General features: G+C 40.0%; 2 protein-coding genes across 2 annotated transcripts in view; one reads left to right on the top strand and one right to left on the bottom strand.

Moving 5' to 3' along the window:
- The window catches only part of CD96 (CD96 molecule), a 72,073-nt gene that overhangs the window by 29,150 nt on the left and 23,373 nt on the right, over window positions 1-19,550 (bottom strand). Inside the window, exons 5-8 of the mRNA XM_058661337.1 lie at window positions 15,437-15,492; window positions 6,304-6,394; window positions 3,860-4,048; window positions 1,039-1,107 (exon numbers count right to left, since the gene is read on the bottom strand). Of these exons, the coding sequence (XP_058517320.1) occupies window positions 1,039-1,107; window positions 3,860-4,048; window positions 6,304-6,394; window positions 15,437-15,492 (405 nt within the window). The remainder of the gene's footprint in view (window positions 1-1,038; window positions 1,108-3,859; window positions 4,049-6,303; window positions 6,395-15,436; window positions 15,493-19,550) is intronic.
- ZBED2 (zinc finger BED-type containing 2) lies at window positions 8,681-9,270 on the top strand. The gene is given in 3 exon segments (XM_058661152.1): window positions 8,681-8,836; window positions 8,838-9,034; window positions 9,036-9,270. Coding segments are annotated over 3 exon segments (588 nt in total).

Genomic DNA, 19,550 nt, shown 5'->3' with positions numbered 1-19,550 from the left:
TTAAACTGTTTAATAATGGATATAGATTTTAAATTATTTACTGAATATTTACCCTGATTTTCCTAGTGTTTCAAGTGAAGGAATTCAGGTAGCTATAAAAATGGCACTTAATATGTTTATCTAAAATGTTATGGCAAAGAAAAGGGTAAATTTACTAAAAAAATAGTTATCTGCTTAGTTTGAAAGATTAATATCTCAGGAAAAGAAAAATGTTCAAAGCAGCATGTCCAAGACCCAAGGTTCTGCCTTTCGTTTCAACCCAGCAAGAGCAGAACTTCCAGCTCTGAAGTTTCTAGTTGTGCTTTCAGGGTACATCATCCCCACATTGCCTTTTTCCTTGTTGGTGATCAATCACGAGTTCTCAGAATTACTCTACTGGGGCCTCTCTGGGCCATTTGCATTAGCAAATCTCCTGTGCGCTCTGCCTCCTGGTATCTGTAGCAGAGTGGAAGATGTTGAGTGCCTCTTCCATGAGTTGTCAGAGGAGAGGTTCCAGGATACACACAGCATCTCTTGAAAATGCAGAATCAGTACATCAGCTGCATCCTCTTCCCAGATGCCCTGGAGTTATCTCAAGGTCAACGGGTCAAACCATGATACAAAGACACCACTGTAGCCCTGAAGAAGAACCTGAACCAGGCCTGTTATCATGCTCTGAATTCTGTTTGTTCAACCCCCATGTCTATGCCTTCCTGGAGAGCCACTCCACAAATGAAAGAACAAAACTCATCAAGAAGATGATAACTAACTGACTGTCCTCTGAACTAGTGGCCCCCAAGAGCAGCTGGATAAGTGCCTTTTGGGAAGGTTCACCCTATAGCCTGATTAGGGATTGACAGAACCCAGTGTCTTTAAGTGGGTGTTGAATGGCAGTTCTGAACTTTCAGATATCAATTTTCTGCCTGAGTTGCTCACTCCAGCTACTTGACAGCTTTTTTAACTATCCTGGAGCCTTCTCCCAAAACTTGCAATGGAAATAAAGGTATTTGTAGCAGCAGGGAAACACGGATAGAAAAATCAATATGGAAACATTCTTACCTGTAGGAGCTATGCTGTTGGTAGATTCTGTAACACTGAATGTAGTATCTGCTGGGGAAGTTGTGGAATCTAAAAGAAAAGCACATTTACAGTGAATTAAAAACTGTAATAGAAAGATACTGAATTAGTTTCTTACTTTAACTTATACATCATCAAATTCCTGTTATGGTCAAGGCAGTGGAAAAGGATGGTGAATTAGACAGACATGGGCTTTCTGTAAAGACATAGGTCAGAGTGTGACCACATTGTGAGCTATAAATTATGGTAACCAAACCTTTCAACATATATTTTTAATATTTCTTCATAAATAATAAAAATATGCTTGGCAGTTTAAAATTAATCAGCTGCTCAGATCTTAAAGTATGAAGGGGTTTCCTATAAAATTATGTGATAGACAAAATATTTGAAAATAAGAGGAAATCCTATGATTTGATTAGGAGTTTCCTTTTAAACTCATGCAGATATCAAAGTTTAAGCCCAAAAGTAGTGAGCCAATAGCACTAACAAGGTGTAACTGGGATGTGCCTTCAGAACAGTTTTCATGAGCATCAGTTATGAGTTGGACTCACTGCTCTGTTCTCTCTTCCCGGCGTCCCTTAAAATATTTGGGCATTGGGCCTAGCGGCGTGGCCTAGCGGCTAAAGTCCTCGCCTTGAAAGCCCTGGGATCCCATATGGGTGCCGTTTCTAATCCCGGCAGATCCACTTCCCATCCAGCTCCCTGCTTGTGGCCTGGGAAGGCGGTCGAGGACAGCCCAAAGCTTTGGAACCCTGCACCCACGTGGGAGACCTGGAGGAGGTTCCTGGTCCCAGCATCGGATTGGCGCGCACCGTCCCGTTGCAGCTCACTTGGGGAGTGAATCATCGGATGGAAGATCTTCCTCTCTGTCTCTCCTCCTCTCTGTATATCTGGCTTTCCAATAATAATAATAAAAAATCTTTGAAAAAAAAATATTTGGGCATTGCACCATCCTTCACCAGACATGGATGTTTGATCTCAGACTATGAATCTCCAAAACCAAGAGCTCAAGCTTTTCCTCATTTTTGCAATGATAGCTTGTAATAGGTATTTTGTTATAGTAATCAAAATCTAACACACACAGTGGTCCGAGAGGTTGATTGCCCCATGAAGCTGTAATACTGCCTTGCAAATCTATTTAAACTTTATAAGATTATTATACAATTATTAAATATGCAGTATAGATTTCTTTTTGTGAGTATGCAGTCACTATGTTTGTTGAAAGATTTCTTCTGATATTGTTAGTAAATCTCCATTATTTGATCTGGTTGTAGACCATCACTATTCTGATTAGTCAAATGTTGTAATAACCAGATTGATCTTATATATCAATTTTTAATTCATAAAAATTTATGTGCCAGATATAGTGATTCAAGCTAGGAGTACTGATACCATTAAGATATAGCCCCCATAATTATGATATTTATATTGCATACATAATTTAGCCATTTAAAAAAGAATTACTTGAAAGGCAGAGTGACACAAAGAGAAAGTTAGAAAACTTTCCATTCTGATTCATTCCCCAAATGGCTGCGGTGACTGGGGCTGGGTCAGGCTAAAGCCCAGGGGTCATAACTCCATCCAGGTCTCTCCTGTGGTTGGTATTTTACACTGCTTTTCCAGGCACATTAGCAGGAAGTTGTACAGGAAATGGATTGGCAAGGAATTGAGTTGGCACTCTGTTACAGAATGCTGGCACTGCAAAAAGTGGCTTAATTCAGTTTGGTACAGTGCTTGCTCTTATCCATTTTTAAAAAAGGATTTATTTATTTTTATTGGAAAGGAAAATTTACAGAGAATAAGAGACAAAGATTTTCCATCCACTGGTTCACTCCCCAAGTGGCCACAATAGCCAGAGCTCTGCTGATTCAAGGCCAGAAGTCAGGAGTTTCTTCTGGATCTCCCATATGGATGCAGGGTCCCAAGGCTTTGGGCCATCCTCTACTAGTTTCCCAAGCCACAAGCAAGTAGTTGGAAGGAAAGTGGAGCATCCAGGACATGAACTGGTACCCATATGGGATCCCGACACATGCAAAGTAAGAACTTTAGTCACTAGGTTACCGCGCTGGGCCCTCTCATTCATTTTTAAGTATTACAATGATGCATTCTCTATATAATTTAATATTTTTAATGAACCCAAAGAGATTTTAAGTTAATTTTAATCTCTTGGTTATCAGTGTTAAGTGCCATTAGGTGATAGATGAGCAAAACCATTAGTTAATTAAGAGTTAGGGAGGAAGCATTTGGTGCAGTGACTGTCACACCGTTTAGAATGCTTACATCTCATCTCAGATTCCCTTGGCCAAGTAGTGGCTCTGCTTTCAATTCCAGTTTCCTGTTAGTGTGTATCCATGGGAGGCAGCAGATGATGGGTTAACAACATGGGTCACTCCTGTGGAAGACTTTGATGGATTCCCGGCTACTGGCTTCAGCCTACTCCAACTCTAGTTATTGTGAGCACTTGTGGGAGTGAAGTATTGTATGAAAGATGTTGTTCTCTTTGTTTCTGTCTGTCTTTCAAATATCTAAGATGAAAAATTAATGGAACTTGAAAAGCTTACTTTGTTCAACAGAAATTCTCTGTAGAAACAGGAATCATCTGCTTGTTATTGAAGAAATCGTTTTCAGTAGAGTCATAATTTGTCAAAAATATTGGATCTTTTGAGGTTTACAAATTTTGGGTGAAGTACAGAATTTTCTAAATTAAAACACTGTAGCAGTAATGGGTGCTTTCTAAGATGTGTTTTGAATGTATGACAAGTTTCGCAAAAACTTTGTTGACATTTTTAAACAGAGAACTCACCCCAGGAAAAAGTAATCTTTTCTGAAGAGAGGTTGTATACATTATTGTCAGGGGCTGAAGACAGAGCTTCACACCAAATGGTCAGGTTGTTGGCCTGGGCTGATTGGTTACCATGCATAATTTTTAAAATAGACGTTAGTTCTAAAAGTTTATCTTTGCCTTTTCCCTCTTCATTAGTGATGTATATTCCTACAAGACAGAGAAGAACATGAGTAGTCATCAACATTTATGGTCAAACTATGAAACAAACTGATTAATCATGCTACTTTGTGCAAAAGGTTTTGGTGCAGATGGTCTCATTTCCTCAGCTTTGTTTATTGATAGGAGTGAAGAGTGACAATTCACACCATGTCTGAGTTTGACTCTGGGAAGTCTCTTCTGGGGACTTTGGTTAAGTATGTCCAATGTCCTTAAATGACACAAAATATCAAACAACCTTGATCAATGTACATGTGGGGCTTCCTACCTGTGAGTCTCCCTGTGCACATACTGGTGGTTCCTAATCTGAAAGACAACATCCAATTGTACATGGACCTCACAAAGGGAGGACAAGGGCACCTCATTTGACTTCTCAGTACTCCTCGCCATAAGTGTAATATATAAAATGTTATTTTATTTATGCTGCTACATTGTATCTTTTCCTGGAATTAGCAATAGATTTGTAAACATTGTCATTGAAGTTTTGTGACTTTTTAGACATCGGATCCTGTCTAGTTGTCATTGTTAGTAAAATCTACAAACCACATATGTGACATCAGATGATTAATGTAAAACCTTCTACCAGCATAAGCCAGAACCTTCTGAATTCTATAAGTTTCTTCACATTCAGGGTCATTGGGGCTGGCATTATGGCTCAGCCAGTAAGCCTACTGCCTGTGAAGTTGGCATCCTGTATTAAAGCTGAATGAATGCTTGTTGCTCCACTTCCAATCCAGCTCCCTGCTGTTGCTCTTGGGAGAGCTGCGAAAGATGGTTCAGGCACTTGTACCCCTGTTTCCCATACTGGAGACCTGCATGGCGTTCCAGGTTACTGGCTTGAGCCTGGTAAGCTGTAGCTGTTGTGGACATTTGGGGAGTGAACATGTACATGAAAATTTCTCCCTCTCTCTTCAATTCTTTCAAATAAGTAAATCTTAAAAAAAAAACCCTCAAGGCTATTTTTTGCATTTCTGTCTTGCTAATGTATTATCCATAGTTATGTTCTAGTGGAATTCTGAACTCTGTGTCTGACTTATTGGTTGGGAGTGCAAAGGGGGCATTCAATTTGGGTGCTTCAGCCCAGCACTGTTTATTTGTCCAGAGAATACATTTGTAATACATTTAATAGAGAGTTGAGATCTGGACTGTGTCACTGTTGTAGAAAAATGTTTTTTTTTTTAAGTGAACCAGTAACAAGACCAATAAACAAAACCATCAGGTGATTATTACAATCATTCTTCAATATAAGCTTTTAATTATAACAATTAAAAATAGTCTTGCAGCAAGAACTGTCTAACTCGGTCATTGTTGGAAATTAACTGATTCAGGAGAAAAGCTCTTGTTCTGGCAGCTGATCACTGCAATTTTCCTGCAGAAGCTGTCATGGTTACCACCTGTGAAAAACATGGCTTTGTGAGTTATCAGCTGAGCGGTGTGCTTTGATTCTCCTGGTGAGTATGTCTTATATTAACGAGCCAAGTTATTCACAACCACTTCCTCCAGGGTTCCTCTCCACACTTGCCCCCCATTTTTTTAACCAAAAAGATAGGAATCTCTTAAAGACTGATTTAAAGCAGAGATGCTAACTTAACTGATCACATTATAGTGAAATAAGAGAGCAATGGGAGAATAGTTACATTCCAAAATCCTGGATGTTAGTAATTGTATATTGAATTAAACATTTTTACTTTCATTTAAAATATCTATGTAAGTTTTAAAAAATTTGTTTCAGAGTCAGAGAGAATGACAGGAAGAGATTGCCCACCTAATGACTCGTTTCTTAAGTTTCCAGGATAACCTAAGAGTAGGGAAGAAGCAGCAGTCCAGGCAGATGTGGAAGGAACCCAGTTATCTGAGTTCTTGCCAACTGTCTCTCAGGATCTGCATTAGCAGGAACTAGAAACAGAATCCAAGCCAGAACTGGAGCCAGATATCGAACTCACATTGCCCAGGTACATAGCTATGATCATCTTAACCATTAGCCCACTCCAGGATACCTGCTTTCACAAGCAACAAAATGAAAGTGTGTGGTTTGATGAAGTCAACTTTATTCTTTCATTCTGAGAATTGTTATCCTTTATTCCCTTGCAGGAGTCAGATAAAGTATTAGAAACTGGCACCTCATGGGTAAGATGATATTTTTCTTGGAATGAGAAGTGTTCTCAACTGCAAAGATCAATCTGGAAGATGATAATTGCCCAAGTTCTTTCTTTGTTAAACCAGTTTCCATTGATTTGTTTTCTTACCTTCTTTTTCAGCTTCCAGAGATCTTCCATCTATAAACCATGTGAGATTTGCTTTGGGAAATACATTCTTTAGCAAGCAGGTAAATGTTCTCTGAAGTAAATCAGATAGGGAAAGAATTATTTTAAAATTTGAAAGAAATTAATATATTTCTTTTTCATCACTATTCAGAAGAAAAATTGACAAAATTAATTTATCCACTTGAGTGAATAATGCACGTGTTTATTGAAAGACAGAGACTCACAGAGAGCAGAGAGAGGAAGGGAGGAAGGAACAGATGGAGAGAGAAGGAGAGGGCAAGGGAGGGAGGAAGAGAGAGAGAAGGAGAGAGAGTTGGCTTCTGATTGGCTTCTGAAATGCCCATGATAATAGCTGCTGAGCCAGGCTAAATGTAGGAGATGTGAACTTAATCTGGAGCTCTCCAAAGATATTTATTTATAGACATAAAGCTGAAATTGGAAGCAGAGCCTAAACTCAAAATCTAGCACTGTGATTTGGGATGCAAGGATTTCAAATGCTGCCTTGACCTCTGCGCCAAACTCCCTGTCAAACAGGATATCTTCAAGGTTTACCTCCAAGAGAGGTTATGTTCACATGTGGATTATAAATGTGTCATCTGCTCTAGAGATGCTGAGAGTGTATGGCTAGAATCCTAGATTAATAATTTAGGACTATATTGGTACTAAAATGTAGATCCTCAGCTATAGAAAAGGAAAACTGTAACTCCTTGTAGTTTGAATAAAAGAGTACTGTGAAAACAAAAGAAAAAAATAGAAAGAAGGCATCAAAGATGGTGGAGTGTAGAGGAGAATACTTGTTTAGATTAAATGCTGAAAGAAACCCACACATGAGTTCTTCCTCAAATGATGCTAAATACTACTTGTAAAAACAACCATGGAAACTACTTAGTATAAATACACCACTCCAGTTATTTAGTTTTTATCATCTTATTCCTATAGAAAAGACACAACGTGACATTTTGTTATGCCTTATTGTTGTTTCTTGACAACTAGAAAAATCGAGGTAGTAAGCAGCTAAAGAAATGAAAAATAGTTAATGACACAATTAGGAACTCTGTCTCCTCAATCCTAGTCCAAGATATTTTCTGATAAAAACACATTGTTCTGAAATAAAAAAGAATTGAAAGAACAGGTATAAGTACTGAGATATTTGTACAGAGTTGGTTATTATTTTGTTTTTAAATCAGGATACCAACCACCCCACAGTTATATTTTATTTCTATATATACATTATATATTGAAGTGCAAGTGTCCTTGAGGCCTGTGATTTCCTTTTTGTATTTCAGTCTTTCGCTCTCTAAATATCTTTGTTTAAGAGGACAGCTAATCTAGTCATGAGGCTTGACAGATTTTTTTGGTTGCATGGCATTTGCAAGGAATATTTTTTGGACTATGGAAGGGATGAGGGAATGATTTACATCTGTGTCTAAGTATTGCAGAAAAACCCAACAGAGGCGCACCCACTCGGAGAGGAACTCTTCTGGAAGTAAGAGGAAACAGGGACTGGAGACGTCCTCTGCTGCAGTTAGAAGCCAATGAATAGCCTCCAAGGATGTGTGCTGCAGCTTATTCAGTCTGCAGCAGAAGGATCAAAAACAAGTTCAGAGCCTTGCTTGCCTGTAAACACTCATTTGTGGCTAGGGGATAATTTTCTAACTGTTCGGGGTTGCAAAGCTTGATGGATAAAGTGTTCATTGACTGAATAACTGATGTTAGAAGGAGGGAAAACTGGCTTTTTAAAAAATATGCAGGGTAATTGTCCATTTGCATGTTTGGAACAAATAAGCCACAAATCTGTCCTTAAACTGCTTTAGCAAGATTGCCTTGGTTCTTGGCTTTACAGGTGGTTGTGCCTGGAAGGTGGTATACGGTGAACTGTCTGCTGAGCACAAAGCAGCAACACTAGGCCTGCTGCTAGGATTTCTTAGAAGGCCAGTTTTAAAGGGACCACTCTGCATATAAAGTGACCTCCTGTTGGCCACCGGGCTCCTGGCAGCTTTTATAGCATCTGGACTGTTCTTGGGAAGCAAGATTGTTTCCTGCATAAGCATCTCTGCACTCGCTTTTCATTATTCTCAGGAAGACCTAGTGAGGTCCAGCCTGAAAGCCTGAACCTTGAGACTGTTTCTCCTTTCTCCAAAGCAAGACGCACAGAAACAATGGGATCGGGCAGGAGGAGAGTTGCAGGAGCCTCTAAAAAGTTCAGTATTCGAAAATGCATGTTGTGCTGACTGATGTCAGGGGCATTGAGTTCACTAAGGAGCTTTGCAATTGCTGAACATAGAAGATTGTTGCTACAGAAACGGCATGCGTTTTTCTTTCTGGCCTTGTCAGACCGGGATCAATATATAGCTGGAGCATGCCCCAAAACAAGGGGTCCAGGTTTTCTGAATCATGGGAGTAGTTCCACCTGGCCCCTGCTCAAACTGGGCACTATACTAACTGATACGCTACCTGTCATCTGTGTAGCAGGTAGGTGAGCCGTGGTCCTGGAGTCAATGGGGGCACAATGACCCTTGGGGAAGCACCTGAAAAGCATGCACAGAGAAGAGCTAGAAAGGAGTGGGCAAGGGCAGACTGGGCAGTTCCAGGATTCAAAGCCCCAAGTGTCTCAGCTCCATATGGTCATTGAGGGTGACTGGGCTGGGGCAGGCTTCTGGAGCAGGTGGGGAAGCCTGAGGGAAAAGGAGGTGCTTAGGAAAGAGAGAGCAGCTGCAAGAGGAGAGGAGGGAGTTAACTCTGGGTGAGGCGGAAACAGCCATCCTGGAGATGAAATGGAAGGTGAGGGCTGGGAATGAGATACACTATAAGGACAAAAACATACCAAGCTTGTTCTATGGGACTGCACTGGAAAGACACAGAAGCTTGGGACAGAGAGACTTAGATGCCTTTCCACATGCATTGGTTGCTCCTAGTGCTGCAGTATTGTATCATATATGCTTAGATTAAAATTATTTCATCAGTGGAACCCACCAGAGTTCTGTGAATTTGTTCACCTAATGAAGGCCATGTGAAATTAGCAAAGGGAAAGTTAAAGATTTAGATTCAATTGGTTTAATCTTCAAGAAATGGAACTATCGGTGGTCATTTAGATTAATTGTTAGGATGCTGGTTAAGATATACATAGCCTATGTCAGAAAGCTTGGGTCCATTTCCTAGCGCTTCTGACTCAGGCTTGCTGCTAATTCAGACTGTGTGAGGCAGCAGTAATGGCTCAGGTGATTGGGTTCCTAACACTACATGGAAAACCTGGTTTGCATTCCTAGCTTGGAGCTTTGGTCATTGCCCGGCCCCAGCATTTGCAGGACAGTGAATCACCAGACAGAAGTTCTGCCTTTCTGTCTCATGCCTTTTTGCTGCCTTAATTAAAGAAAAACAATAAATAATACAAGAAACTTGAACTTTAAAAAAAGTCTAAGTTCATATGGAGATCTGACTTGGGATAAGGGAGTTAGTGCAAAAACGATGCATAAAACCCAGCCAAAGTAAAGTAAAAAGATGAGGGTGAGTTAGGGAAGACTAGAGATGAGGAAGTAAAAGAGAGAGAAAAAGGATGAGATCTGTGAAGGCGGGGAAGAGAGACTGTGCCTTAGGAGGGAGGAGGTCATAATCGTCTGTGAGTGAAGACCAAAGAATGATTTCTTAGAGCTGGAGGTCAGTTTTAAATGAGTGAAGCTGGATTTGTTTTGTAGCCTCAAATGAGCAGTAGGCTGCAGATTTTACTTCTGCCTCGAAATGCTAACTGCAGGAAATCCATTGTTCTCTGATTTTTTTTTTAAACTATCCATCTTAATATGTACAGGGATGCTTTTAAGAATGAGAGCCTAATAGTCTATAGGGAGAGGAAACTTTTCAAGACATCTGAGGTTATTTTAAAATGTCAAAGAATGGAACAAAATCTAACTAGAAATATCTCTGGCCTATGTATGCACTGGCACTGACTTATATTCAGGGACATTGCTCTAGAATCTTTGGCTTTGTTTTTAGCTGAATTGAGAGTGGGTATGTGAGAGGGTCAGGAGGAGATAAAAACAGCCTTCCATATCTTAAGGATTACCCCTGCACCTTATGAGTGCCTGCCTCCCTTCAAGTTGACCCCATCCTGATGTAATAATGGCATCCGGTTCCTTTACGCCTCACCGCTGTGGCTCAGTGTCACTGCTTCTTAGTCACGACAGGCAGTGATCCCCGTCAGACTGCTCTCCTCTGTAGGCTCTTGTGAAACGACATTTGAGAAACCTCAAGCTACGCTGCCGTGCCGCGTGTTCTCTTAGAAGTCTGCTGCCTATTGATGTTTTTACTCCCCTTGTTCCTCCCTGCAGGGATATGCTAGCTTTTAGATGCCTCTCCATTCGTCGTGAAGACACAGGTGCTCACCAGCATAAGTGATGATGGCTTACTTGGGGTCACAGAGTTACACCTTTGGAGTCAGGGCCTTCTTGTGCCACAAAAGATGCTTTAACGAAAAAGGATGTAAAGTTTAATACAACATAAAACTAAAAACAAAAACTCACAAAAACGCACATCTTTGAAAGGGGAATGAAGAAAGTCAGAGAATCCACAAGAGTTCAAACTTTGCAAAATCCGAATCAAAGAACTTCAGGTAACTTAACTGTGCAAAAAGTTACCAGAACTTTGCTGTCAGCCTCCGATGCTAACCACACTGTGGTTTTTAGATTAAGGTGTCTGTTAAATGGTTCTTATTATTATACTCTCTTCCTCCTTAGGTATCTTAACCTCAAACCAATTTGTCTACCATGTTTCATTTTAGTTAGTTGTCTTTAGCTTTTATTTTTGATGTCGTCGTTGTCGTTGTTGATGTTCTAAATTTTGTCAAACATAATAAAAGCAGAGAGTGACAAGGATATTCAAGAAGATTATTAGGGTATAGCACAAAGCACATGGGTGAAATAGAGATGCTTGTGTAAAGGCTGAACTGTTGAATCCACTTTGAAGTTTTTTTTTTCTCTGTGCCTTTGTTATATTATTAGCTGTGAACGAGATGCGCTTTGGGCCAGCATCATTTGCTCTAAAACAATAGTCTCATCTGGGGAGAATGTTTAGGTCATTGTCCAGCCCTAGCCTGAATGTTTAGGTCAAAGACTCCCCACCCATCTTAGCTGCAGGAGTGAAACTGTACTGTGGTGGAGTCTTCGTGAAGTCTTACCCTGACAAATGCACATAAACATGACATGTGCAGGTGTGACACTCTCTTTCTGTGACTTCGGATGTGAAGTTTGAGAGGCATCATTATTAGAACAAACTATTTTCCAGAAAATCTAAGTCAGCCATATAAAAAAAGCTAAGAGGCCAGAAAGACAGAGCTTGAAATTGACCATGTTCTCAGACCAGTGAAGGCTGCCAGTGATGCAAATAAGTAGCAGAGGGGAAGGAAGGGAGGCCAGGGCTGGACCTGTGCGGTTGCCAGGTAGTAGGTACCGTGATGCATTTACTTATTTTATCCTCACATAACTCTGGTGTGGTTGAAATTCCTGACCCCACTCACAGTGAGAAATATTAGGAACTGAAGACTCAGGTGCCTGTGAGAATTCAAATCTAGTTCTGTCAGAACCCATATTCTGCTCTGGTTTTTTCATTATCACATACTGGCTCCAGAATCTGTGACATGGTAGATTCATGAATGTGTATATAGAGGAAGCAAGGGGTGAAACATTGTGGGTGAATGATAAAAATAGAGGAAAGAAAGAAATACCCTTAAGATGTCTAACTGTGTGTCAGAGGCTCCAGTACAATGAAAAAAATTAATTCTAAAAGCCCTGCGATATATTTATTTTCATCCCAGTTTTAGAGATGAATTAGCTGGGACTGGTGGAAGTCAGCTACTTGATGATAATATAGAATTAGCAAGTGGTCAAATTAGGACTCGCCACTGCTGCTCTCTGATCCCAAAGTAGGGTTGCCATCTGCCATACCCTCCTGCCTGGTTAGTGGCCACACAAATTATTAGAGATTCTCCAGGCTGCATTTCCTCATCTGTAAGTGCCAGGTGCTGCACCTATTTCCAAGGCTCATTGAGAATGCCACAAGATAAAACTGTGAAAGAGCTTTGAAGAGTCAGTAAATTATTAAACATAGAAAGGATTACAAGGATGTCAAAGTGAAGAGTCGCTGACATTTGGCAACATCTTAAAAAACTCAAAACCAAGTTGTGTCCTGCAGCTGCTAGTGCTCATCCAGAAGGGGACTATTTACTAATTCCTCTGGAAGGAAAGTTCTCTGATTTTCCTAGATGGTACTTATGCAGGCATAGGTAGGAAAAAAGAAATTTTATGGCACTTCAAGCAAAATACTTTTAAAAATGGGAATTCTTGGGTCCCATGTGTGTTTCTACATATGGATTAAGCCTATTTTACCTGCAAACATTGGCACCAAGAATCTATAAGAATCTGTAAGTAATCCTTTTAGGAAATAAAAGCATTGGCCAGAAGTTGTATGATCAGATTTTTTAAAATTTAAACTATTAAAACCAAGTAATAAACTTGGAAGCCCAATTTATGAGAAAAATTTTAAAATCTCTTTTGCATACTCATAATAAAAACAATGGTTACTTAAGAGACCGATAAATGAAATTAGTAAGACAGAAATATTTGGGCAACAACTATACACTGGAATCAAAAAAATCATCCCACAGATCTGAGCTGTGATTTGTATGCATCTGTCATATTATATGACTGATATTCAGCAGGGCCAGAAACTATAGGTTGCTTTATGCTCTTGGGGTGAAAAGAAACTAAAATAAAATCACCTCTTACCGCATGTAACAAGATATATTTATGAACTAATAGGATATTTATTTTATGTGGGATTCTGAAACGGTTGGGTAAAGTCATAAGGCTCTCAGCTGATTAAAAAATATAACAGTAATAACCAAAGCAGCAACAGTGATGTTTATTGATACTTAATATATGCCTTACACTGTACTAAGAACTTTAGTACTTCCATTTAAACAATAATGATATGCAGCTACAATTACCCCCTTCACATAGACAAACTGCTGCAATGATGTGAAGTAATTTTCCCAAAGTCAAGCCAGGGATTGAGAGCGGGTCTTGATGTCCTGGTGACCACCTACAAGAAGCTAAAGCAGAAGACTCTATTTTTTTCTCGTTCTTCTCCTGCTTTTCCTTCCACTGACAAAAATAGCCAGTGTGCTCCAGGAACACAAGAGGGCACCTTTTCTCTTGTCACTTTGAAGCAAAAACAATAGGAGACCAGATAGGAGAAATGGATTTGTGTGCATTAAACTTCAGCCAACCTAAAGCTTCAGTCCTGCACCAGGACTCACACTACTTCCTGCCCTACTTTCTCTCACCATTCATCTCAAATTTTTATTAAAGATGAGTTTAAATAATTGGAACTTGTTTTTTGCAGGAATTTAGGCACTGCGGATGCAGTACGCACATTCTGAGAGTATAAATCTGAAAGTAAGGATTCCCATCGGGGTTCCACAATCAACTCAGCTTTCTTTTTTCCCTATAATCAATTCATTGGCTAAGGACCAAGGATTAAGGCTCTTTGAGGGAAGAATCTTGGTGCTAGGCAGCAACACAGCTTGCATTGTAGAATCTTTTTTTTTTTTTTTTGAGCTGATTTACATTGCTTTATTTTTTTTAAAAAAATAAAGCAAACATTTATTAAACTGTAATAAAAACATTCCATCAAATTACAAAAAACTGAGCAAGAAAAACAAACGGCACATGCTTAACTGTAGTTGACATTCAAATAAAATTTGCATTCTCAAAATATTATACAGTAATTAGAAAATACCAGCCAAAGTAATATTAGGATACTTTTACGTGCGATCTCAACAAATTTGAACAGAAGCAAATTTTAACAAAGGTAAATTTTACAGTGAAACATAGCAGTAGATTAAGGATCTTAACATGTTTATTTTTCTGCTATTTGACACTACGATACAAAAATAAGAGGATTTACTTGACATTTTTAATAAATATCTCATGGGCTGTTGAGTGCCTTACTGGTGAAAAGATTTAACTGGCTAATCTCCTCAATCCATTTTGTACATTTAGTAAGCATCAACTCTGCCCTACATAACTCTTAATGCAATTCACAGCACACAAATGGTTATCATATTAAATACATAATCAACTTGGACTTCTCAACAACGAGGAAATTAGTAAACCATCAAATGGACTGCTTACCATACACTTTCCTCATAACTAAATAAACCCTGTAGCAAAAGGGGCAAAGGAAATGAACAGACGTTTCTCAAAAGAACAGATACAAAGAGCTAATAAACATATGAAAAGATGCTCAGGCTCTCTAGCCATCAGAGAGATACAAATGAAAACCACCTTGAGGTACCACCTAACTCCTGTGAGACTGGCCTACATTCAGAATTCGAAAAACAACACATGCTGGCATGGATGTGGGGAAAAAGGTACCCTCCTTCACTGCTGTTGGGAGTGTAGGCTAGTACAATAATTGTGGAAATCCATATGGAGAGTGCTTGGAAAATTGCAAATAAACCTGCCATATGACCCAGCAATCCCGCTCTTAGGAATATACCCAACAGAAGTGAAATCTGCATACGAGAAGGGGATCTGTAATCCTATATTCACAGCAGCACAATCCACAATAGCAATGTCATGGAAACAAACCAGATGTGCGTCTAAGGAAGAATGGTTAAAAAAATTGTGGTACATCTATTCAATGGAATATTATTCAGCTGTCAAGAAGAACGATATTATTCTATTCAAAACCAGGTGGTCCCAACTAGAAACTATTATGCTCAGCGAAATGAGTCAATCACAAAAGAATAAATACCATATATTCTCTCTCATATAAGGAAGTCAACATGGAAAGGTGGAGTTCATCAAGTGCCCATGGAGTTCTGATCTAAATATAGATTGCTGCAAGTCAGGTCCCACGGCAAGAGAAGGTGAAAATTCTCTGTCCTAGGCATGTAGGCATTCCATGGATGACGTAGCAGCAGAGTATATTTAGCATGTTGTGAACATGAATATGGCAAATTGGCAGTTTCCGTCAGTTGCTGGCAATAGTTTAGAGTGATGACAAATATTATTTTGATTTTTTTGTATTGTAGAATCTTAAAGGATTTATAGCGACTCACCTCTCTCCAAAAGCTCAAGGAGTTGTTTTCCATGATCACAGGCTTTTCTGGCTTAGCTTAAAGGCAAATAGAACAGTTAACAGCACTGAACACCATCCTGCTTGGCCATTAACAAGTGTGAGTATACTCAGGTGCATGTGTGTAAAAGATGTATCATTCATTTAATGTTTGTCATTAAATACTAGACACATAGGAAATAAAGGTGGGCAAATCATATTCACTGTCTTGAAGAAATTTTCTGTGTCATTGAAAGTAAACAACTAGGGCCCGGTGGTGTGGCCTAGCGGCTAAAGTCCTCGCCTTGAACGCCCCGGGATCCCATATGGGTGCCTGTTCTAATCCCAGCAGCTCCACTTCCCATCCAGCTCCCTGCTTGTGGCCTGGGAAAGCAGTCGAGGACGACCCAATGCTTTGGGACCCTGCACCCGCGTGGGAGACCCGGAAGAGGTTCCTGGTTCCCGGCATTGGATTGGCGCGCATCGGCCTGTTGCGGCTCACTTGGGGAGTGAAACATCGGATGGAAGATCTTCCTCTCTGTCTCTCCTCCTCGCTGTATATCCAGCTTTCCAATAATAATAAAATCTTTAAAAAAAAAAAGAAAGTAAACAACTAGAAGTTATAATACACTCAATGACGTTTTTGGAAAAATGTGATGTGTATGTGCTGCCTGAGTGATGATCTGTGCTGAGCCAAGTGATACTGGGGTTGTGAAAGAGTGGAGGGGGAGGTGGTAGGGAGAGAGATAGTAAGTGTGTTGTGCATGGCCTTATAAACAGGCCATTATGTTCAGGCCCCCGAAGGAGACCAGAGAAATAGTTGCTACTCATTTGATTGTTTAGCAGTAGAAAATATCAAGCGCTATTTTCTTGCTAGATTGTAAGTGCCTCAAAGCCAGAGTATGCGGTCCTTCCCGTTACATTTCCAGCAGTGCTCTGAACAAAGCAGACATTACGTTCACTGAAACAAATTAGCTTCATCACAATCTTCAATTTTTCTCTATACTATTAATATAAAGAGAACAGATTCTATGTATTTAAGTTACAGTGCTAAGATATATCTCCCTCCTCCAAATTCCCCTTTTTCCTCTTATTATTTAATTATTTTTCACATACATAATTTTAAACCCACTCTTTAATCACAGTCTTAATTTATCGTTAATCATAATCGTCAACAAATAAAAAGTGTGAATATCACATTTCCGTGGGAGTATAAACAATGGGGCTGGTGACATGGCGGCAAAGGTTGGGACCCATATGTGCTTCAGTTGGTGTCCTGGCAGCTATACTTCCCTTCCAGCTCTCTGTTTATGGCATATGAAGGCCATAGGATGGCCCAAGAGCTTTGGGATCTTGCACCTATATGGGGGACCCATAAGAGAATCCTGGCTTTGCATCAGCTCAGATCTCTCCATTGTGGCCATTTGGGGAGTAAACCAACAGATGAATGACTTTTCCCTCTCTGTCTTTCCTTTTCTCTGTAAATCTGCCTTTCCTATAAAAATAAATCTTAAAAAAATAGTCTAAAAAAGGGCTACAACCAACAACCATATCAGGAGATGTCTGTTTCCATAAGACTTCTTGTCCTGAGGCGAGTGCTGTGGCATGGGGGTTTGCAATAATGGCTTCTTGTGCCAGATTGTGGGTTTGAGTCCCTGTTATGCTGCTTGTGACCCAGCATCCTTGCTAAGGTTTTTATGTTTCTCACATGGCAGAATGACTAGATGAAAAATCTTTGTTTTTCCCTTTCTGTTGCTCTGCCATTCAAACAAGCAAACAGTAGACCATCTTTGAAAGAGGACTGTCTGTCCCATATGATGCCATTTTCTGTTACATCCTCTTGGTCTCTACCTCTATACACAGAAGGATTACTGTTTTACTGGAATGGGAGTACACACAATCCAAAAGTAGGAAAAAATTGGAAGTCCCTGGGAGTTAATGATGATGACAGAGGGGTACTTGGTGGATGAACACCAGGCTTCCTTGCTCTTCGTTTGGAATAGTTTTGACCAGTATGTGTTCTTTCCCAGTTGAGACTGAGCTCTGTGTCCACATAGTGGTAACTGTTAAGTTTTCTTCTTTGAATCACTGTCCCACTCCTCTCCTCAAGTTTCATCGGATGGCCACTCAAATAAATCGATTTACTCAAATCCTTACATCTCTCTTTTATTTTATGGGAATTCAAACCAAGATTCAACCTGACATACTAAAGGGGTGAGGAATATTTTGAGCTCTACCTAATATATACTGGTAGAAAGAAGGACATTAGAGAGGGAACAATCATGAGAAGTCCCAGGGGTGAGAGAGAGACAGATTTTCAGTGTGGCTCAGGACAAATTCAGATTACAGTTTTGGAGTGGGAGAACAAAATTTGGATGGATGAGTGTCTCTCTGCCACAGAGTAAAAGTAAAAGGAGACCAGAGAAGGACAAACAGGATGTAGCCATGATGCGTGTGTAACCTCTGTTGGAGGATGAAGATCTCGGCAGACAGGCAATTTGGGAATAAAAAACTGTTGTGAGGCTGGTGCGATTATTCAATTGACTAATTCTCTGCCTGCAAGTGCTGGCATCCCATATGAGTATCAGTTCATGTCCCTGCTGCTCCATTTCCCATCCATCTCCCTGCTTGTGACCTGGGAAAGCAAAGGAGGACCGATCAAGAGCTTTGGGATCCTGCAACTGTATGGGAGACGTGGAGAAAATTCCTGGCTCTTGGCTTCTGATTGGCTCAGTTCTGGCCACCTCAGCCATTTGGGAGTGAAGCAGTGGATGGAAGGTCATTCTCTCTCTGTCTCTCTTTCTCTCTATAGATCTTTCTTTTCAATAAAGAAAATCTTTAAAAACTGCTTTAGAGCTTGTAGAATGGAGCTATAGTACATCTGGGTATTTATTATAAGGCTTTCATGTTTTGTTCTTTGCCATTCCTGTATGCAGAACAACAACAGTATGCAAAGTGAATACTTGTAAATTAGGAATTTTATCTTGTGTCAGGGTCACTGTAAAATATGTCTGGGGAAACACCTAAAAATAGACTAAAGACTGAATGAGACAAACCAAGCACAACCCACTCCATTTATGAACTGGAAAATCCAAGAGGCAGCGAAAATATAATTCAATGAATAATCAGGCAGATAATCTTATTTTTAAGCATCTATTGGCAGATTTCAAAGCAGAAGCAAGAGAGATATAAAGACAGGATGATGTAGAATCAGATAAGGTGATAAGAGTGAAAACTAAATGAGTAAAAAACATCCAAGAGCAAGATGAAGATGTTCTAATTCAGCAAAGAAACCCAGTGCACAGTTTCAATGTTGACAGGGCAATTAGATCATGTTATAGTACAAGCAAAGCTGGCTAAACTGGGACACAACTTGCCTAATGTAAAAGTGATATTTATTTCCACATTCTGGATGGCTATCTCTGTTGATCTGTCAAGAATCAGAAGAGGCAGTTTCATGTTTATGCTAGGATAGTCACACTCTGCTCAATGAGCAGAGGAGATGAAATCTATGTCCAAATCTTCATAGGACAGAATTGAAACTCAGTAATGAACTTGATGTGTGTGTTGGGTGTTATTAAAACCCAGTCCATCCCTGAGGAGACAGGGAGGTGGGTGGAGGGGAGGAAGGAGAGAGATATTAAGTACCACGAGTCCAGTTCAGGGAGATCTGCGGGGGAAAGCTGTGAGCGTGAGACTTTGATTTTAGTCAATTTTGGTTGTAGCTGTTGAGATAGATGCTTATAACAGAGGGAAAAAATGGGGTGCGAACTCACAGACAAATGTATTTATTAAAGAAGATTAACTTCATCAGGGACAGGCAACCGCTGGTGTGCAGACAGAGAAGACATATGGCAGTGGCTAGTTCCTCCAGCACACTGAGTCTTATGTATGTTAGAGCATTGGGGGCTTTGGATTAGTGGAGGAGTGGTACAAGGTGAGGTAGATTTTCCAAGGCTTTTCAAACTAAGTGTGGCTTCCTCTATTGGCTGGGTGGGGGAGCAGGGAAGAGGGGATGGAGGGATAGGTAACTGGAAAGGAATGAAGAGTATTATGTAGGGAGTAATGCAAGGCAAGGGTTAGACTGGTCTTTTGAAATGCAGGGCTAGGATCTCTGT

This window comes from Ochotona princeps, chromosome 3 (assembly GCF_030435755.1).
Source record: "Ochotona princeps isolate mOchPri1 chromosome 3, mOchPri1.hap1, whole genome shotgun sequence".
NCBI lineage: Eukaryota > Metazoa > Chordata > Mammalia > Lagomorpha > Ochotonidae > Ochotona > Ochotona princeps.
Note: the sequence above shows the minus strand (reverse complement) of the source record. Positions and strands in the feature narration are given on the sequence as shown.